General features: G+C 47.9%; 1 protein-coding gene across 1 annotated transcript; it reads left to right on the top strand.

The window, feature by feature from the left end:
* The first annotated feature begins 3,394 nt into the window (after nucleotides 1-3,394).
* Nucleotides 3,395-17,038, top strand: LOC310683488 (NACHT, LRR and PYD domains-containing protein 12-like). Its single transcript, XM_083453423.1, has 8 exons — nucleotides 3,395-3,757; nucleotides 6,455-6,785; nucleotides 7,311-7,517; nucleotides 9,154-9,354; nucleotides 10,384-12,160; nucleotides 12,891-12,977; nucleotides 14,540-14,707; nucleotides 15,934-17,038. Exons 1-8 carry the CDS (start codon nucleotides 3,692-3,694, stop codon nucleotides 16,259-16,261), a joined length of 3,165 nt encoding a protein of 1,054 aa, XP_083309549.1. The 5' UTR covers nucleotides 3,395-3,691; the 3' UTR covers nucleotides 16,262-17,038.
* Nucleotides 17,039-17,877: the final 839 nt, after the last annotated feature.

Here is a 17,877-nt window from a genome sequence, read left to right on the forward strand (position 1 = left end):
ACACTTTTTGTTGTTGTTGCGGTTTTGACTAACATACAACTTCCCTGCAAGCAACTTCCCCTGATGCAATTTTGTACACTAATAATATATATCTTATACATGCTTTCCCTACTGCATGCATTTCTGCAGCACGTTGTTTGGCTGTCTGTGTATCTGAAGAAGTGTGCATGCACACGAAAGCTCATACCAGTAACAAACTTAGTTGGTCTCTAAGGTGCTACTGGAAGGAATTTTTTTATTTTGTTTGGCAGAAGAACTGCATCGCAAAATTCGAGGCAGTGCCAATTTTGAAGGCCAGCTGTGTTTCAGTTCACATGCTGATCCGAGAAGCATGAAGGAAGTAACTTCTCATTAAAATGCAAACAAAAATGGAATCCCCCCCCCCAAAAAAAATCACTAAGCGTAGTGCATACACAGTTTGCTAAATCTCTCCTGCCTCTGCTTTCAAGCAGTGGGCCAAAATTATACAGGCTATGCAGACCACTCCAAATCTTTACTGTGCCCCTCCTCTGGCTTAAGAACTTCAGAGGAACCTGCTGGACCAGGTCCCACCAAGTCCAGCATCCTGTTCTCGCAGTGGCTACCCTCAAGCCAGACCTGAGGGCTCTCCCCACCTATGATTTCCACTGACTGGTATTCAGAAACCTGTGACCGTGGGAGTAGAGCATGTTGTTTAGTCGTTTAGTCGTGTCCGACTCTTCGTGACCCCATGGACCAGAGCACGCCAGGCACGTCTGTCTTCCACTGCCTCCCGCAGTTTGGTCAGACTCATGTTAGTAGCTTTGAAAACACTGTCCAACCATCTCGTCATTTGTCGTCCCCTATGCAATTTTTTTCTTTATAGCATTGGACTTTCCTTTCACTTCTAGGCACATCCACAACTGAGTGACCTTTTGGCTTTGGCCCAGCCACTTCATCAGCTCTGAATCTACTTGTACTTGTCCTCTGCTCTTCCTCAGTAGCATGTTGGACGCCTTCCGACCTGAGGGGCTCATCTTCCAGCGTCATAACTTTTATATGCCTTTTGTCTTTGCCCATGGAGTTTTCTTGGCAGGGATACTGGAGTGGCTTGCCGGTTCCTGCTCCAGGTGGATCACGTTTGGTCAAAACTCTCCACTACGACCTGTCCATCTTGGGTGGCCCTGCACGGCATAGCTCATAGCTTCTCTGAGTTATTCAAGCCCCTTCGCCACGGCAAGGCAGTGATCCATGAAGGGGGGGGGTAGAGCATAGCCAACCACAAATTAATGCCCTGCTTTGATCAATACTTTAAAAAAAGGTAAAGGACCCCTGACAGTTAAGTCCAGTAGCAAATGACTCCAGGGTTGCGGCGCTTATCTCACTTTACAGGCCGGGGGAGCCGATGTTTGTCCGCAGACAGTTTTTCCAGGTCATGCAGGGCCAGCATGACTAAGCCACTTCTGGTGCAACGGAACACCAAAACCAGAGCAGCGCACGGAAATGCCGTTTACTTCCCGCTGGAGTGGTACCTATTTATCTACTTGCACTGGTATACTTTTGAACTGCTAGGTTGGCAGGAGCTGGGACTGAGCAATGGGAGCTCACGTCGTCACGGGGATTCAAACCACCGACCTTCTGATTGGCAAGCCCAAGAGGCTCTGTGGTTTAGACCACAGCGCCACCCGCGTCCCTTGCCCAATACTTAGGGACCCTCAAAGTCCTCTGAAGCAGAAATCCTGCCATATCGAGGTCCTCCAACCACTTCTCTGCCCTGGTATTTTTCGCATCGCCTGTGATGGTGAATGGGACATTTCTACAAGTTACCTGTTGTAAATATTTGACTAGAGCCACTCCTTAGTAACTATTGATTGGCAAATGTGCTAAAGATGCCAGTCACGCAGAGAAAAAAGCTTGCATATCGCTTTCCCTCGTGTTTGAGGTTGCAAACATTTGGCTGTCCGGCTTTGCCTAACAGGTAAGGACCTCTGTTGTGCTTGCTAGATTCTGGGATGGGGAGGTAGGTTACCGAATAGACATCTATTTCCATTTTTTATGGTTTTAAACTTATTTCTGGTTGTTGCTTTTCTACTGTTTTGAAAAGCGTTTTAGCTGCTTGGATGGGGTAAATGGAAATCACCTTGAAACACGTATGTACACGACAATGTGAAATTAATTGACTAAAACAAAGGTTAGGCTGGGAACGTAGAAAATTTGGGAACCGCTGCCTGATGGGGTGTGCCTCATATTAGTCTTTCAGATGGACTAAACAATGCAATCTGCTGAGCACAAGAAGAGCACGAGGGCTTTGAGGCTGAGCTTAGCTCTGCCTTCGCCGCCCCTTACTTAAATCTGAAATTTACTTCTTCATTTTAGAGGGCGTGATTTGTCTGTCAGCTTGCCTGCCTCTCAGGCACACACAAACTGCAGTGTAAGCTACTAAAGAATGTGCAGTCTGCTAAGCAGCTATTCTTCCTGACAAAACTTTTATCATTTTATGATTATTATTAATCAATCCTCTGGCACTTTTTGTGTCCCAACGTGCTTTGTAATTCTTATCTTGTTTATCCTTCCAATAACCCCCTGAGGTAGTTAAGCTGGAGAGATACAGGCCAGTCAAGGTCATCCAATGAGCTCCCCGGATGAAAAGGGATTTGAGCCAGAGGCGCCTGGAGCCCAGATGGCAGCAATTTCCTCTCTCCACCCCCCGCCCTGCCGACCCCGCTGTTGTTTGTGGTGCTAGAATACAGAGGACACTTCTTTTTGACAGCTCCCTCCATACCCTTTTAAAGGCTGTGTGCCGTTCAACAGGTGCCTCTTATCCCCAGGCTTGGTTCACGCCCTCACCATACATTTAAATTACTCTTAAAAATATATATATACCGGGAACTGTAGTTTAAGGGTGCTGGGAATTGTAGCTCTGTGAGAGGTAATCTACAGCTCCTAAGACTCTTTGGGGGGAAACGGCTTTTATGTATGCAGCAAATGAAACGATGTTTGTGCGGGATGGGACTGCCCGCCTCTCAAACAACTATTACAAAGGAACCCTCTTTCAGGTCAGGATTCCTTTCTGGGCAACTTTCCGGGGGCCGGAGGGCCAGTGAGTTAGGGCCGGAGGCAAAAGCAGGCAGATCAGTTGATTCATGTTGTGTACAATAGGCTAGTTGATACATCCCCCTCTCTATCTACCAGCCAAGCAAGCAAGCAAGCGGCTTATAATCAGAGTTCAGGGAAACATTTCAAGGGATGTGTGGAGCAGGGGCAGTGAGAGGTGTGGCCTAGTGAGAGGGGGCGTGGCCTGCAAAGAGTTCTGAGGGCCAGGTAGGGAGACCGGGGGCGTACACCAATACAGCATCTGTTGCTGGAGGAAGGACAGCAAGAATGGCAAAATACCTCTAATGGCTAGCAAGCAGGGACATCTCCTTCTGCATGTACCTGTACCCAGAAGTGAAGCTGCAAGGAATATTCGGTGTTATGTTGGAAGGGGATGCCGGGAAACCGGGACTTATGCTCACATGTGGTGGCGGTGCAAATATGTTCGGGGGGGGGGGAGGTGTTTAAGGAGATAACAGAAATCACTGGGTTAAAGCCAGCCAAAAGTCCAGAGGTAGCATTATTATCAATTTACAATGGGGCGGAAGGTTTGCAGGCTAGAAGGGACTTGCTCACCAATTTATTGACAGCTGTATGAGTTTTTATAGCTAGGAAGTGGAAGGGGCAAGGTGAATATAAAATGGAAGAATGGTATAAAGAGGTGTGGGATATAGCGACTAATGGTAAATTAACATGTGCTATTAAGGTAAGGCGGGGAATATGTAGGAGAAATGATTCTGAGGAGATACGGAAAGCGTTTATAGAATTTGTACAGTTAAAGCGAAAAGGGGTCAAACCATCGCAAGAGGTGCTGAAATTTTGGGAGGTTGGATAGTTACAATGGAATGGTCTCGGGGGTGGGGTGCACATTTGTATTCTTATTTATTTATGATTATTGCTTTGTCAAAATAAAATAAAATTAAAAAGAAATAAGGAAGTGAAGCTGAGTGATGAAAGTGCATTTTCACGCAGTGCATGGTTAAAGTATGGAACTCACTGTCATGATGGGCACCAACTTGGATGGCTCTGAAAGGGGATTAGACAATTTCAGGGACGACAAGGCTATTAATAGTTAGTAGCCAGAATGGCTGTGCTCTCTCTCGACTGTCAGAGACAATGTGTCTCTGAATACTAGTTGCTGCAAATTGCAGGTCCATAGAGCCACTGTTGTGCTGAGGTTCCGCTTGCAGGTTTCACATGGACATCTGGCTGGCCCTTTCCAAAAGGATTCTCCATCTGCTCTTATGCCCTATTGTGTTCAGTGGGGTTCATTTTCCTGAACTGGAGCAAGGTCAAAGATGGCAGCCCTGTGAGAGTACAAGGTATGACCTCAACTCGCTAATTTACAACAGATTCATATCACGTTCTACACCCTCGCTGAACCTCTGGGCTTGATCAGCAACCAGCTCCCCTTATCGCTGACTCTGCCCAAATGAAAGGTCGACTTCATAGCTTCCGTTATCAGCACCTACCTTTGAGAAATGAAGCTGATAAAGGAGAACTATATCCTGTTGCGTTAACAGGTTGTGGCCCTTTCCCCAGCAGTAGCTGCTTATCTGGCCACTGAAGAACTGGATCCGAGCCCAAAATGATTTCCCTGGTCCCTGCTAACCCACCAACATTTTAATCCATACATAGTAGTAAGGAACATAGTTGTTTTCAAAGATGAGAGACAAAGAGATTCTACATTGTAATGCAAATTTTCCAGCTGTGTAAATTTGTTGCAGCAAAAGCACAACGGAGGGCCCTTTCAGATGACCTGTTTTGTTGAGTTGCCATCCTGACTTGCTTGCACAAAGGTAATGGGCCCCGCCTGCTAGCCTGCTCCCTAAAATATCACTGGTTTGCTCATTTCTATATATAGGGTGTGTTATGTACTGAAGTTCTCACCCTGGGCCAGCAGGGGGATACTGTAGATAGTTTTCACTCAGGTCCACATATGCAAATAAGGAATTGAAAGTGACGTTCAGTGATCGGATAGTTACAGAAAGTTGTTACTGTTGCGTTGTAGTGGAGCTCTATATAAGCAGGCTGGCTGAACGCTTCAGTTCAGTTCTCTTCTGGCCTGTGAATAAATAAGAGCTGTTTGAAGAACCGCTGCGTCGTCTGATATGTTCACCCACAACTTAACAGGGTGCCTTCATTCTGCATGTGCAAATGGCATATTTTCCACACAAAAAACAGCGACAATTTGTTGTTGACAAAGGACAGCTGGACATATAAAGGGCCCCATTACCTTCAGTAGCTATGGGCCTCTCAAACCTAAATCTGGCCCTGCTTTGCAGTTATGCTCAAGACAGCAGTGGTTGCCTCTCTAGCTGTACACTCAAGTAGTGGCATAGTTCTTAATCCAGCTGTGGTTTATGCCAACAAAAACATACTCTGTAGCCTATGCAGGTAATGCTCTCAAACAGCAGTAAAGCTGGACCTCGGAGGTTAAGCAAATGGAGTCGTAGTTTGGACACGACAAACACAGGGGTGGGGGAAACTGTGGGCCTCCAGATGCTGGCGCCAAGGATGAGAATGATGCGAGGTATATTTCAAAACATCTGGAGCAGGGCACTGGGTTGGGGAAGGCTGGCTTAGAGCATGGATGGTGAGCCTCCACATGTTGCTGGACTCCAGCTCCCAGAAGCCAGCATGGCCAATGGTCAAGGAATGATGGGAGTTGTAGTCCGAAAACATCAGGTGGACTTGTCACAGCGCCCCATCTTTTGCCACAGAAGCAAAGTAATGTACTGCTGAAGGCATTGCTGGGGTTAAAGTGCTTGTCTCTGAGAACGTTAAGAGTGAGCTGGCCTGGAGTTGCCCATCTGAGATAAGTTCACATATATGCGTGTTTAGACATGTAGGCAGATATGTAAAGGTTCTCCCCCCCCCCAATTATATTTCATTAAGTTTCAGCTTTTTAAACATATGCAATCAAAACAATTTCATCTTTCCTCTTATTTTTGTCAACTTCCCACCCCGTTTCCCATGGAATTGTTGTTTTTCCCCTTCCGCTGCACCCTATCTATTAAATCGTAGCTACAATATTATAAACCTAATAACTTCTCTTGCTCATAGTTCAAATCCTGCTCACGAGTTCATCATACTATAGTATTTCTGAAAAAAGGCATCCATTCTTCCATTAAAACACTCACCATTAGGTGATCTTAATTTTGCTGTTGATTTTTTGCCAGTTCCGCAGAGTCCATTATCCATTCTTCTTTGGTAGGAACTTCTTCCTTCCATTTCTGCACATAAAGAATCCGAGCTGCTGTTGTTATATACATTAACATTTTTTTTTGGGGGGGGGGAGGAATTTCTGCCCCCTATAATCAGGGAACACTCTTCCAACCAAGCGACAAAATGGGATTGGCCTACTGCCCTCCTGTTCACCCTCTTCTTTCCCTCCCTGCAGATGGCTGCTCCCTTGGACTTCACTCGGCTCATCCAGGAGCACCGGGAGCTTCTCCTGCGCTGGGTGGAGCCCAACCCAGCTCCTCTGCTCCGCCTACTCCATGACAGCGGGCTCTTGACCCAGCCAGAGTACTTTTCCCTACTGGAGACCCACCCCAAGAGCAACCAAGTCATTGCACTTCTGGACAGGGTCTGCATCAAGCCAGAGAACAGCCGGAAGTTCTTGGACGCACTGCAGGAATTGCAGGAGGCCTACTGTCCTGAGCTCCAGCACTGGCTGGAAAAGAGCTGTCCGGTGAAAGGAAAAGGAGAACCTTCTCCAAGGCAGCCAGGCACGGCAGTGACACAACTAGCCTCGAGGGCAGGAGTGAGGAGGGAAGGGGCACATTCCTTTCTTGGCAAGCTTCTGGGGGCCACGTTCTGGTGGTGGATGGGGTCCGGTGTAAATATTTGCCTCTGTATAGTGGGCTAGTTTCCCCACTCCACACACCAGGTATCCTGGTTCGTAGACCTGCCGGTGGGCATCTGCTCTCGCACTGCTTTGCCTTCACAGTGAGAGCCAGTGTGGTGTAGTGGTTAAGAGCGGTAGACTCGTAATCTGGTGAACCGGGTTCGCTTCCCCGCTCCTCCACATGCAGCTGCTGGGTGACCTTGGGCTAGGCACACTTCTCTGAAGTCTCTCAGCCTCACTCACCTCACAGAGTGTTTGTTGTGGGGGAGGAAGGGAAAGGAGAATGTTAGCCATTTTGAGACTCCTTTGGGTAGTGATAAAGCGGGATATCAAATCCAAACTCCTCCTCCTCCTCTTCTTCTTCTTCTTTTTCTTCACAATCCTTCTCTTTCCCGTTTCAATCTAGAGCCTCCTCCCAAAACTCCCAAACGAGCTTTGCTGAAATTCTGGAATTTGAAGAAATACAAGCTCCCAGCAATGCCTGCAGGCAAGTCATCCCTCCCTTGCTCCATAGGAGGGCTTGCTTCTGTGTATATATTTGTACCTTTGAGCGGACGGTGGGGTAGTTGGGCTCACTTGGCATCCAGCAAGTTGCTTTGCCGCTGCTTACCAGGTGGCAGGGGGGGAGGGACGAGACCGTGGTGTGGTCAGTACGATATAAACGCATCTGGCACTCCCACTGGTGCATCTGCGCGTAGCATGGGCCTTGCCGCCATCTTGCTCTTTGCTCCTTTACCTCCTTGTAAGCGGCAATGTTTCAACCAGGAGGTCATGTGAGCATCATCGCCCCACCAAGCTGTCCACTGGGGCTGGCGCCCCACTTTTTTTTGGCCACGATTTCAAAGCTGGTTATCTTTAACATGTGTAAAAGGTTTGGTGCCACGAAGGCTCAACATAAGAACAGTTTCTGTTCTCCGATAGGTTGCTGGTTCATAGCCCAAGATGGGTAGTTGAGGCCTCTTGAGGAGAACTAGCATTTGGGATAGGGATAGCCCATGAAATGCCCCACAAATGTTGTTGGGACTACAACTCCCATTGCCCCCAGTCAATGTGGCTTAGGATCAGGGATGATGGGAGTTGTAGTCCTGACCATCTGGAAGGCACCACATTGGCTACCCCTGGTTTGAGAGAAGTTGGTCCAGCTTTCTGAACATTTGGAGTAGGAAAACCATCAGAGGATTATGGAGTTGGCAAATTCCTGCCCCTGTTAGAGGGAGGGGGCTGATGTAAGAGACGTTTGTGTGTTTGGAGTGTGAGATGAGGCAAGAGAGAATGTCATGAAGATTGAAGACATGGTGTGGGTTGCAGCTGGGGTCTCTCTCTCTCTCTCTCTGTGAGGATCTGGTGTGGGGAAGCCTAGCTGTCGCTTAACAGCAGTACACATTGCTTGCCTTTCCTGATGCTCTACCGAAATGAACACTGCAAAAAGCATATTGTTCCGACACTTCAGTAGGGATATTAAGGGGGCAGCAATTTTCATTCTGACCTGCCTTTGTCACAATCTGTGCTGTTTCCTTTCTGCTTCAGTTTGGTTTCTGCCAAATACAATGTTATCTGTTGGATATCTGCTGTTTACCGTAATTTATGTACTTATTTATGTTAAGTTACAAATTTATCATAATCAATGGCGTAATTATTCCCACAATGTTCACACCAGTGCAAAGGAAACACCACTGTAATGAGGGGGGAGCCTCCCCAATTGCATATCATTTGCAGGCTGAAAACAACAATGGTGAATGCCAACATATTAAAAGGCATGTCAGATTTACATGCCTGGATAGCTCTGCTTAGACAAAGTTAGTAGCAGGTTCCAAAAACAGTACAGTGAAGATGCCTGCCTATTATCAATGGGCTAGGAGTTCCAAAGTGTAGTTACTACTACATGGAAGCATCAATTCCTTGCATGTGTGGGATGAACATTATGTGGCACTTGTAACGATGCTCAGATCTATTGACAGTATGGGAAAAGGGGCTGAACAGGGAGAAATGGTTCCAGTTTTATGCACTCTCGGAAATGATTGCAGAAAGAGCAGTGCATCAGTGCTGGTTTGTGTTGCTTTGTGACAGGCAGGGCTGGTGCATGTTTGGGGCCTGCCCTAATGTTAGGCAGAGTGAGATGATCGCCTCAGGCAGCAAGTGATGGGAGCTAGGGAACAGTGGCTAAGAGCTGGACACCAGGCTGCCTGTGCCCCCAAATCTCCCCTGCTGCCCTCAGGAGGACACTGTCCAGTCCCCAGTGTCAAAATAAGATTCCCCTGCCAGTTCAATCAGCTTCCGTATGGGAAATGTGGGAGCCATCTTGTCCTTTGCCTCAGGCAGCAAAATCTCTTGGGCTTGGAGGTCTCTACAGGGCGCCTGTTTCCTATGCATTAAATGTTCTCTTGTCGTGGCAGATGAGGAAAAGAACAACGTCTTGACGTTTCGAAGAGCCCTGAGCCGACAACTCAAAGGTAACGGAGGAGGAGGAGAAACAGCAATGAAAGGATGTGCAAACAGAATCCAGGACAAAGAGGGGCTTCAGTGCAGAAGAGGGTGGGGAATGTTTTCAGACTGAGGGCCGCATTCCTTTGTGGGCAACCTTTTGGGGGCCAGAGGTAAAACTGGGCTGGGCCACAGAGGCAACTCAGTCCAGCCTTACAGAGATCAGAGATTTACCCCCACAGCTCCATGCCTTTCCATCCTCTGTCCTGGCAAGCAAGAGACATTGGCATTCTCACACTTGATGAAGCAGTATCTGAATCTTGTTAAATAAGCAGCATAATATAATTAATACATATATGAATGCTAAGGAAGGCAGCGAGGATAAAGACGGATTGCTCAGCACATGAATCTTGCAGCTGCCAAGGAAACTTTAGCTGCAAGTTTCCTACACTGAGCAGGGGTCCCTTCCAGCTTTAAAAATGCTATGTTTTTATGGCCACATCTAAAGCCATAAAATGCTATGTTTTTATGGCCATACATCTAAAGCAGTATCATACCACTTTAAACTCCCCCCAGGGAATCCTCAGAAGTTTAGTTTGTTCAGGGGTGCTGAGAGTTGTTAGGAGACCCCTATCGCCCTCCCAGAATTACAACTCCCACTGTGGTTTAACATTCAATCCTTCTTCCCAGGAAACTCTGGGAATCGTAGCTCTGGGAGAGGGGAATAGGGGTTTCCCTCAGCACCCTTAGCCAACTACAGTTCCCAGGAGTCTTTAACTGTATGGTGCCTAAGACGTCTGCCCATTGCAACAATCCTGCCCACTGCAACAGTCTCTGCGTCTCCAGTAAAGATCCCCAAAGTATGAAATGCATGTAAAAGATGGGTTCACACGGATGTGCGTCTAGAGAGATGTTTATTTTCAAATGGGAGCTGCAAACTCAAGGGATGGATCTCCTTGCCCTACAATAGTCAGCTCTGTACATTCCATCAGGATTATCCGCTGTACTTTTCTGGGTCTCCTCCTAACCTTTTGCTCCAACTGCTACCCTCCTGACAGCTGCTTTGCAAAACCACCGCCGATCCCTGCTGACCCGCACGGAGAAGCTTTGCACCAACGTGGACGACACCGAAACCTGCGGCCACATCGAGATCCGCTACACCGACCTGCTGTTGTCCGACAACCCTCGCTCCGCTTCCAGCAGCCATGACTACTTGCACCTGGCCTCCCGCCGTGCCCGCCTCTACTCCCTCCACGCCCCCCGCCGTCTGGCTCTGAGCCAGCTTTTCTCCCCACTCCCTGAGGAGAGCTCCCCACCTCGCCGGGTAATGCTGAGCGGGGCTGCCGGCATCGGCAAGAGCGTTGCGGCCCAGAAGATCATCCATGACTGGGCGTTGGGCGCGGCCTTCCAAAAGGCCCTTTGCATGCTAGACTTCTCCTTCCGGGAGCTCAGCCTCATCAGGACACCCCAGAGCCTCAAGGACCTGATCCGCAGCAAGCATGTCCACCTGAGCGGGGTTCTCCCCGAGCTACTAGATCGGCCTGGGGAACTTCTGGTGATTTTAGATGGCCTGGATGAGTTCCGGCACTCCCTTGAGAGCAAGAATCCCTGTTTCCAATCAGACCAGCCGACTCACATCAAAGATCTGGTGCACGGCCTCCTCTATGGGACTTTGCTACCCGAGGCCACCATTTTGGTCACGTCAAGGCCTTCTGTTGCCCTTCCAGAGGACCTCTTTGACCGCTATGTCATTATCCTTGGCTTCCAAGAGCAGCAGGTAAAGGACTACTTCTTCCGCTTCTTCCGTAACCCGGAACGAGCTGCCAATGTGCTTGGTTACGTATCTGCCCATGAGGGCTTAGCCAGCCTCAGCTTCATTCCTCTCTACTGCTTCATTCTCTGCACAGCGCTGGGGGAATTCTTCCCATGGACAGGGGAGATGGAGGCCTCTCCACCAAGCACCATCACCGAGGTCTACCGCCAGTATTTGAGCACCATCCTCCGGCTGCGACGAACAGGGGGAGTCGGTGGCGCCTTGGAAAAAGCCAAAGACTTGGTGCTGCAGCTTGGCAAGCTGGCCTACGCTGGTCTGCTGAGGGGGAAGGTTGTCTTCTACGCAGACGAGCTGCGGGGTTTCGGCTTCGACCCGGAGAACCTGCCCGGCACTTTCTTGAACCGGATCTTCTTCAAGGAGAAAGATGAGGTCTACGGCTTCTTCCACTTGACCATACAGGAGTTCTTAGCTGCGTTGTACTCGGTGGCTATCTTGGACCCCAGTACTGAGGAGTTGACTTCTTGCCTGGATCTCTGGTGGGATGGAGAAGCTCCAGAAGGTGGACAGGCTGAGAGTCTTCTGCCCCCATCAGATGGACGTGCTGCGGCTGGACTTCTCGGCTACACTAGAGAGTTCCTGAGCAGAGGTCAACAGTGGGACAACCTGCAGATGTTCTCCAGGTTCTTCATGGGCCTCTTGAGCTCCAGGATGCAGGGGAAGCTGGAGAGCTTGACTGAGAGCCTAACAGGGGACCCCCTTGTGCCTTTGGCAGAGTGGCTGGGGAAGAAAGCTCAGTACGAATCAGACCGGAAGCTGCTCTCCTTGCTGCATTGCCTGGCAGAGCTCCACCAGGACTGGGTGACGCAGAAGGTAGCTTCCAACCTGGATGAAGTGGATCTGTTCAAGGTGACCTTGAACCCAGCTGACTGTGCAGCCCTGGCCTACGTCTTGGGCTGCTCGGAGCATAAGAGGCTTCGGAACCTCAACTTGAGCTACAGCAACATGGGCATCGGGGGGCTGAGGCGACTCCGGGGGCTTCTCCATCAGTGTGAGACTCTCCAGTGAGTACCTGGTTGGCAGTGCCCTAGGCCTTGGCCATATGCTGTAGGCAGTGGCTGCAGGATTCCAGCATCCTATGCCCTGCTATGAATATGGGCAAGCAGTGGCATTCAGGTCAGGTGTCCAATGCAAACTTGCATCATGTCTCTCCCAGGAATTCTTGGGATAGTTTGGCAAGGGTACCGTGAATAGCCTGTAAGAGACCCCAAGGCCAAGCCACAGAAGTTCAACTCCCACAGTGCTCTGTATGCAGAGGGAATAATGGTAATAACTAATAATCACAACATATTTATATGCAACCCATCTGCCTGGGTTGCCCCAGCCACTCTGCGTGGCTCCCAACAATTTTTTAAAAAATAAAAACAGAATACAACATCAAATACTAAAAACCTCCCTGAACTAGGCTTGCCTCCAGATGTCTTTTAAAAATCCATTTTAAGTCTGCAACATACATATGCCCTTAGTTAGTGTTTAAAGGGGCAGGAACAGATTTGGATGTTGTTGAATTTAGTTATTTAGATAAATTCTATGCACCGCTTGCAAACTCAAAGTGGTTTACAAGAGGAGGAAAACAGTAAAATTTGTCTGTGCTACGTATTCAGACCTCTTTGGAGTGTTAGGGGAGGGGTAGTACTTCTGGTGGGGGACACCCCATGCTCCTTCTGGGGTAGTTTGGCCACCTTTGGTTTGTACCATGTGCTCAGCTCTCACCTGCAATCTCCTGTTTTCCAGGTTGCGGTACAATTCTCTGGACTGTGAGGCGGCAGCCATAAAAGCTGAAATACTCAGGTCCCCAAGGTGCCAGGTGAAAAGACTTCTGTGAGTCACCTGCTGTATATGTGTGTGATATAACCTACGGAAGTCTTGACATCACTCCCACCAGTGACACAATTACTGTATTTTTCTGTGTATAAGACGCCCCCATGCATAAGACAACCCCTATCTTGGGGGACTCAAATGTAAGAAAATGGGGGCAGATGGCACAGAGTTGATGAACTTCTTTTTTTTTGGCAGAGGATTGACCAGAGTTGTTGCAAAATCCGTCTGTCCCATCATCGGCAGAAGCTGCCAAATCACCCGCCCAATTGCCACACCGTCAGCGAATCAAACCAGTCATTGCTGCAGCAACCAATAACATGCACAATAGCTGCTGACAGCAGTGGCAGCAACCAATCATACGTCTTCCCTATGCTCCATTCCATGTATAAGATGACCCCCACTTTTTGCCATAATTTTAAAAGGAAAAAACCTAGTCTTATACACAGAAAAGTATGGTATTATTATTATTATTATTATTAAAACTTTGGTGCTTTTTTTTTTAAGTGACTCAAAGTGACTTAGGATAGGGTTGCCATATTTCAAGCAGCGAAAATCTGGACAAAAACAAATTCTTGACCCTTCTTTTAAAAAAATTCCCAAAGCTGCTTTTTGGGGGAATTATCCCAAGCTGTTGAGTTTTTTGGAAACCCCCCCACAAAATGTCTGGGACGTATGGTTAACTCTACTTAAGAACAACAATGCACCACACTGAAAGAAGGTCACAGATAATTAAAAGCCAAAGACCTGGTGGCAAATAAATGATTCTGCCTGGTACCTAAAGATAAGTAACGATGGTGCCTGGTGAGCCTTCCTGGGGAGAGCATTTCTCAAATAGGGAGCCACCACTGAAAAGGCCCATTGTAGTGTTGCCACCCTCTGGACCTCCCGTGGAGGAGGCAAATGAAGAAGGGCCTCAGATCACGATTACAGGGTCAGTTCATATGCAATGAGGTGGTCCTTGATTTATGGTCATATCCACATCATGCATTTAAAGAATATGGCCTTCCCCAAAGAGTCCTGGGAAGCATAGTTTGTTTAAGGTGCTGGCAATTGCAGCTCAGTGAGGAGTAAGCTACAGTTCCCAGGATTCTTTGCTGAAAGCTGTGTGCTTCCAATGTATGGCAAAGGTTTCATCTATATCTCTTATCATTGTGGTTCTAGTCCATAGAATCCTAGTAAATTAAGACAGCTCAACTGCAGCATGTGGCTTGGTTTATTTGCTCGAGTTCTCTAAGCAGTTTTAGTTCTCTGAAGCTCTTTGCTTTTGTATAATATCCCTGCCTCCTCCTTGAGATGGCCCACTGCTTAGATTCCATAGGATTCTGCCTTTAACTGGGAGTTCAGACCTCGTGACCCTCTAGCCAGTTTCAGCTCTATGGAAGTAAAATCCTAATTCCCAGGAAGGGTGTGTTTTGATTCATTCATTCTGATGGGATAATTTGGAACTGGGGTTTTCCTGTACAGGAATTCACAATGTGTTCATTTGAATTCCACTGATTATGGGAGTTCCTCTTTGCTTTAAGTTAAACTTCTCTCTCTACCCCCACCCCCATTTTTTTAAGGTTTTGTGGGAACTGCCTGGGCTCTGAAGGGGTGAGGGGTTTATGGGATGCCCTCCAGGAGAACACCACCCTCGAAGAGCTCTATCTGGATATCACAGGAATCACAGATAGCGGCTTAGATAATATTATGGATTGCTTGATGGGCAACAGAACGCTCAGGCTCTTGACGTAAGTACGCTCTGATGACATTGCATTATAATATTTTGCAAACTTCTGGAAATGAAATCACAAGCCTACCAGAATATAATTTTGGCAGGAGGTATAATTGATTAGAGGCGATCACATTTTTGCAAAGATCCCAACACAGAGGAAATACAACACAGTGCTATGCAAGAGGAATAAGATGTATACATCTAGGAATTTTTACACCCCCCCCCCAGATAATACCTTCATAAATTTCAACAATTTTTATTTTCTTAATCCAACAAGTGCTGCAGTTTCTATAGTGTGTTTTGCAGACTATGTAATCATCAGTATAGTTTTTCCCTCCCCCAAATTTAAATATTTAAAGTGTGCATGCATAGATATACTTATCAGATTTGGTTTTCCTTTCCACTGTATTTGTAAATAAAATAACTATATAATTTTAGATGTGGGGAACGAATTTCCTCAGTTGAGCTGCAGTGAGGAGGAAGGGAAAGCCATTAAGTCAGAGGTGGGTGGGACACTAGTGGCCTTCCAGATGTTTGCTGGACTATGACTCAAATAATCCCTGACCACTGGCCATGCTTCCTGGGGGTTTGGATGGGAGTCGAGCTGTTGGAAATGAAACAGCAGGGATCGTTCAGTTTGGAGCTTAAGGGTTAATTCTGTTAAAGTCAACTATCCAAGAGGGAGACTGGTGGGGGTGTTGCTTTAGCAACCAGTCAGAATGGCATGACCTTTGCTGAGGTAGTACATTTTCTGGCTGTGTGGTTCTGAGGGAGTGTTCCCCTTGTATTTTTCGCCCTAAAACCCTCCTCACTTGTTTCTTGGGCATATGTGTGTGTGCGCGCGTGTGTGTGTGAGAGAAATCGATCTACATGCTCTCCTATTACAAGGTCTATGTCTATCATGGGTTGCATCCTGGCTGAGTTAATTACACTAAATTAGTTGTTAGGAGACCCCAATGCCCTCACAGAGCTACTATTCCCAGAGTTCCCTAGGAAGAAGAATCTCTTCTGGGAATTGTAGCTCTGTGGGAGGAAAGGGGGCACCTAACAACTCTCAGCTCCCTCAACAAACTACAGTTCCCATAATTCTTTGGTGCAGGGGGGAGTCGTGACTGTTTAAAGCGGCATCATAACACCACATGCGTATAGTGCGCATGTGGCCTAACATAGCTTGGACCCAACCCCATGTCTATCCACATTTCCCCCCAGTGTACCTTTATAACACCTGTCTTCTTTTCTCAGCATTGTGGGGAACCGCCTGAGCAAAGCCGGGAGAGAAGTCCTCTCCGAGTTGAGTCGCAGGAAGCCGGAGCTCAAGATCATAAGCAGTTTCCTGTCCGACATGGGGCTGCTGCAGGCATATTTGGACTGGGTGGAAGAGATCAAAGCGGACCAGGAACAGATGGAGTCAGTCAAGAATGCTGACGCTTTGCGCTCTGTTCTGGAAGTTCTGGAGGAAACAGAAGATCCGGGAGCCAGCCAGGAAGCTCGGGAAAGAGCGGAGCTACTGAAGAAACAGATCACTGTCCTCCTGGGGGAGGAGAAAGCAAGAGAAAATGGGACCCCGTGATGTCTACTTGGCTTCACCTGTCCTGCAAATGGAGGCATCTACTGGGAGGCCAAAGGACACCATCTCAACAGGTGTATTCTGCAACAGGTTGTGGATGCAATAGTAGGGCGTTAGTGGTAGATTGTACTGGACCGTCCGCACATCATTCTGCTGTTGTTCTGCGATGCCTCATTAGTGTTACCTTGTTCTTGCTCTATAGCACAACATTCCCCCCGGGGTTGTTAGGTATGAAAAGTTACTGAACTTCCAACAGGAAGCTACTACAGGACATGTAAGCAAGTAGAAATGAAGCCCTGAAATGTTTGCAGGTGCAAACAGTCCTGAGGTCAGGATCATGTGCCCCAACATTAGCAGAAATCCTTGTGGGTGCCTTCGTCTGCCCTACCTGCAATAGAACATGTCTCTCCTGTATCTACAGCCACAGCAGGCGCTGTGATTCTCCAACGGTTTGACTTCACCCCTGAAGGCACAATCTTCCATTGTCTTCCGGAGACAGACAGATGCCAACGCCGCATCTCTGGACGCACAATATAAAGGACCTCTGGATGGGCACCTCAGCCTACCCACAGCTTTTTCTGCATGGGGAAATCTCCCTACCCTACTCAGCCCCTCGGACACAGGAAGCTGTCTTTATACTAGGTCAATTTATTTGTTCGTGCTCTGTGCTAGCAGCTGCTCTTGGGAAGATGTCTCTTGCATCACCATGGACTGCAGAGCAGGAGGGCACATCCGGGCCTCTGAGGTCAGAGAGGGGACCAAGGGCCACTGGGAGCCTGCACCCACAAGGCAAGGGGGAGACCTCATTGGTCCTATTGATCAATTGGAGAAGGGGAAGCTGCGAAAAGGAGCTTGCTTCCTGAGAAAACACTGCAGAAGCAAAGGCGGAAGGACGTTGTGACCCCATCCTTCAGCCCAAGCAGGAGCTGGGAGCTTCTTTCACCCTGAGGACCACTATGGTGTTTGCCCATTCTTTGGGGATACGTTTGTATTGGGGGAGAGAAAGGGTTAATAGGTGGACCAATAAGAAAGCCCTGAGGTGGAACCTACCTGATTTTGAGGCTCAGCCCAGAGGTTTTGACAGTTAGTTTGGTTGGTTCTTCTGGGAGAGTAGATAGAGGAGTCAGAGTGAGTTAGAGACAGGGACAAGACTGAGAGGGAATAGAGTGACAGCGTTTCGAATATTTTAAAACTTGTTTGTGTTTGAAATAAAATTTAAACTTCATTGTTAATTCTACCTGACTGAGACTCAGTACAGTGATACCTCGGGTTAAGTACTTAATTCGTTCCGGAGGTCCGTTCTTAACCTGAAACCGTTCTTAACCTGAAGCACCACTTTAGCTAATGGGGCCTCCTGCTGCCATTGCGCCGCCACTGCATGATTTCTGTTCTCATCCTGAAGCAAAGTTCTTAACCTGAAGCACTATTTCTGGGTTAGCGGAATCTGTAACCTGAAGCATCTGTAACCTGAAGCATATGTAACCCAAGGTGCCACTATACTTCACTGGGGAGCCCTGGGTTTCCCCCCACAAAATTGGTGGCAGCGGAAGACTAAAGTAGTGGTGTACTGGTCAATAGTCCGTGAAACGACCGGGAGTTCTGTACGAAAGCCACAACCA

Source organism: Podarcis tiliguerta (genome assembly GCF_965153285.1).
Source record: "Podarcis tiliguerta genome assembly, chromosome: 8".
In the NCBI taxonomy this organism is placed as follows: Eukaryota; Metazoa; Chordata; class Lepidosauria; order Squamata; family Lacertidae; genus Podarcis; species Podarcis tiliguerta.

What these genes read in the sequence shown, in the direction of transcription:
- LOC310683488 (XM_083453423.1), top strand. Translation starts at nt 3,692, where the DNA reads ATGGAAGAATGGTATAAAGAGGTGTGGGATATAGCGACTAATGGTAAA. An exon ending in CCTGAGCCGACAACTCAAAG is followed by an intron (nt 9,355 to 10,383) that starts GTAACGGAGGAG and finishes CCCTCCTGACAG; the next exon opens with CTGCTTTGCAAAACCACCGC. An exon ending in TGCCAGGTGAAAAGACTTCT is followed by an intron (nt 12,978 to 14,539) that starts GTGAGTCACCTG and finishes CATTTTTTTAAG; the next exon opens with GTTTTGTGGGAACTGCCTGG.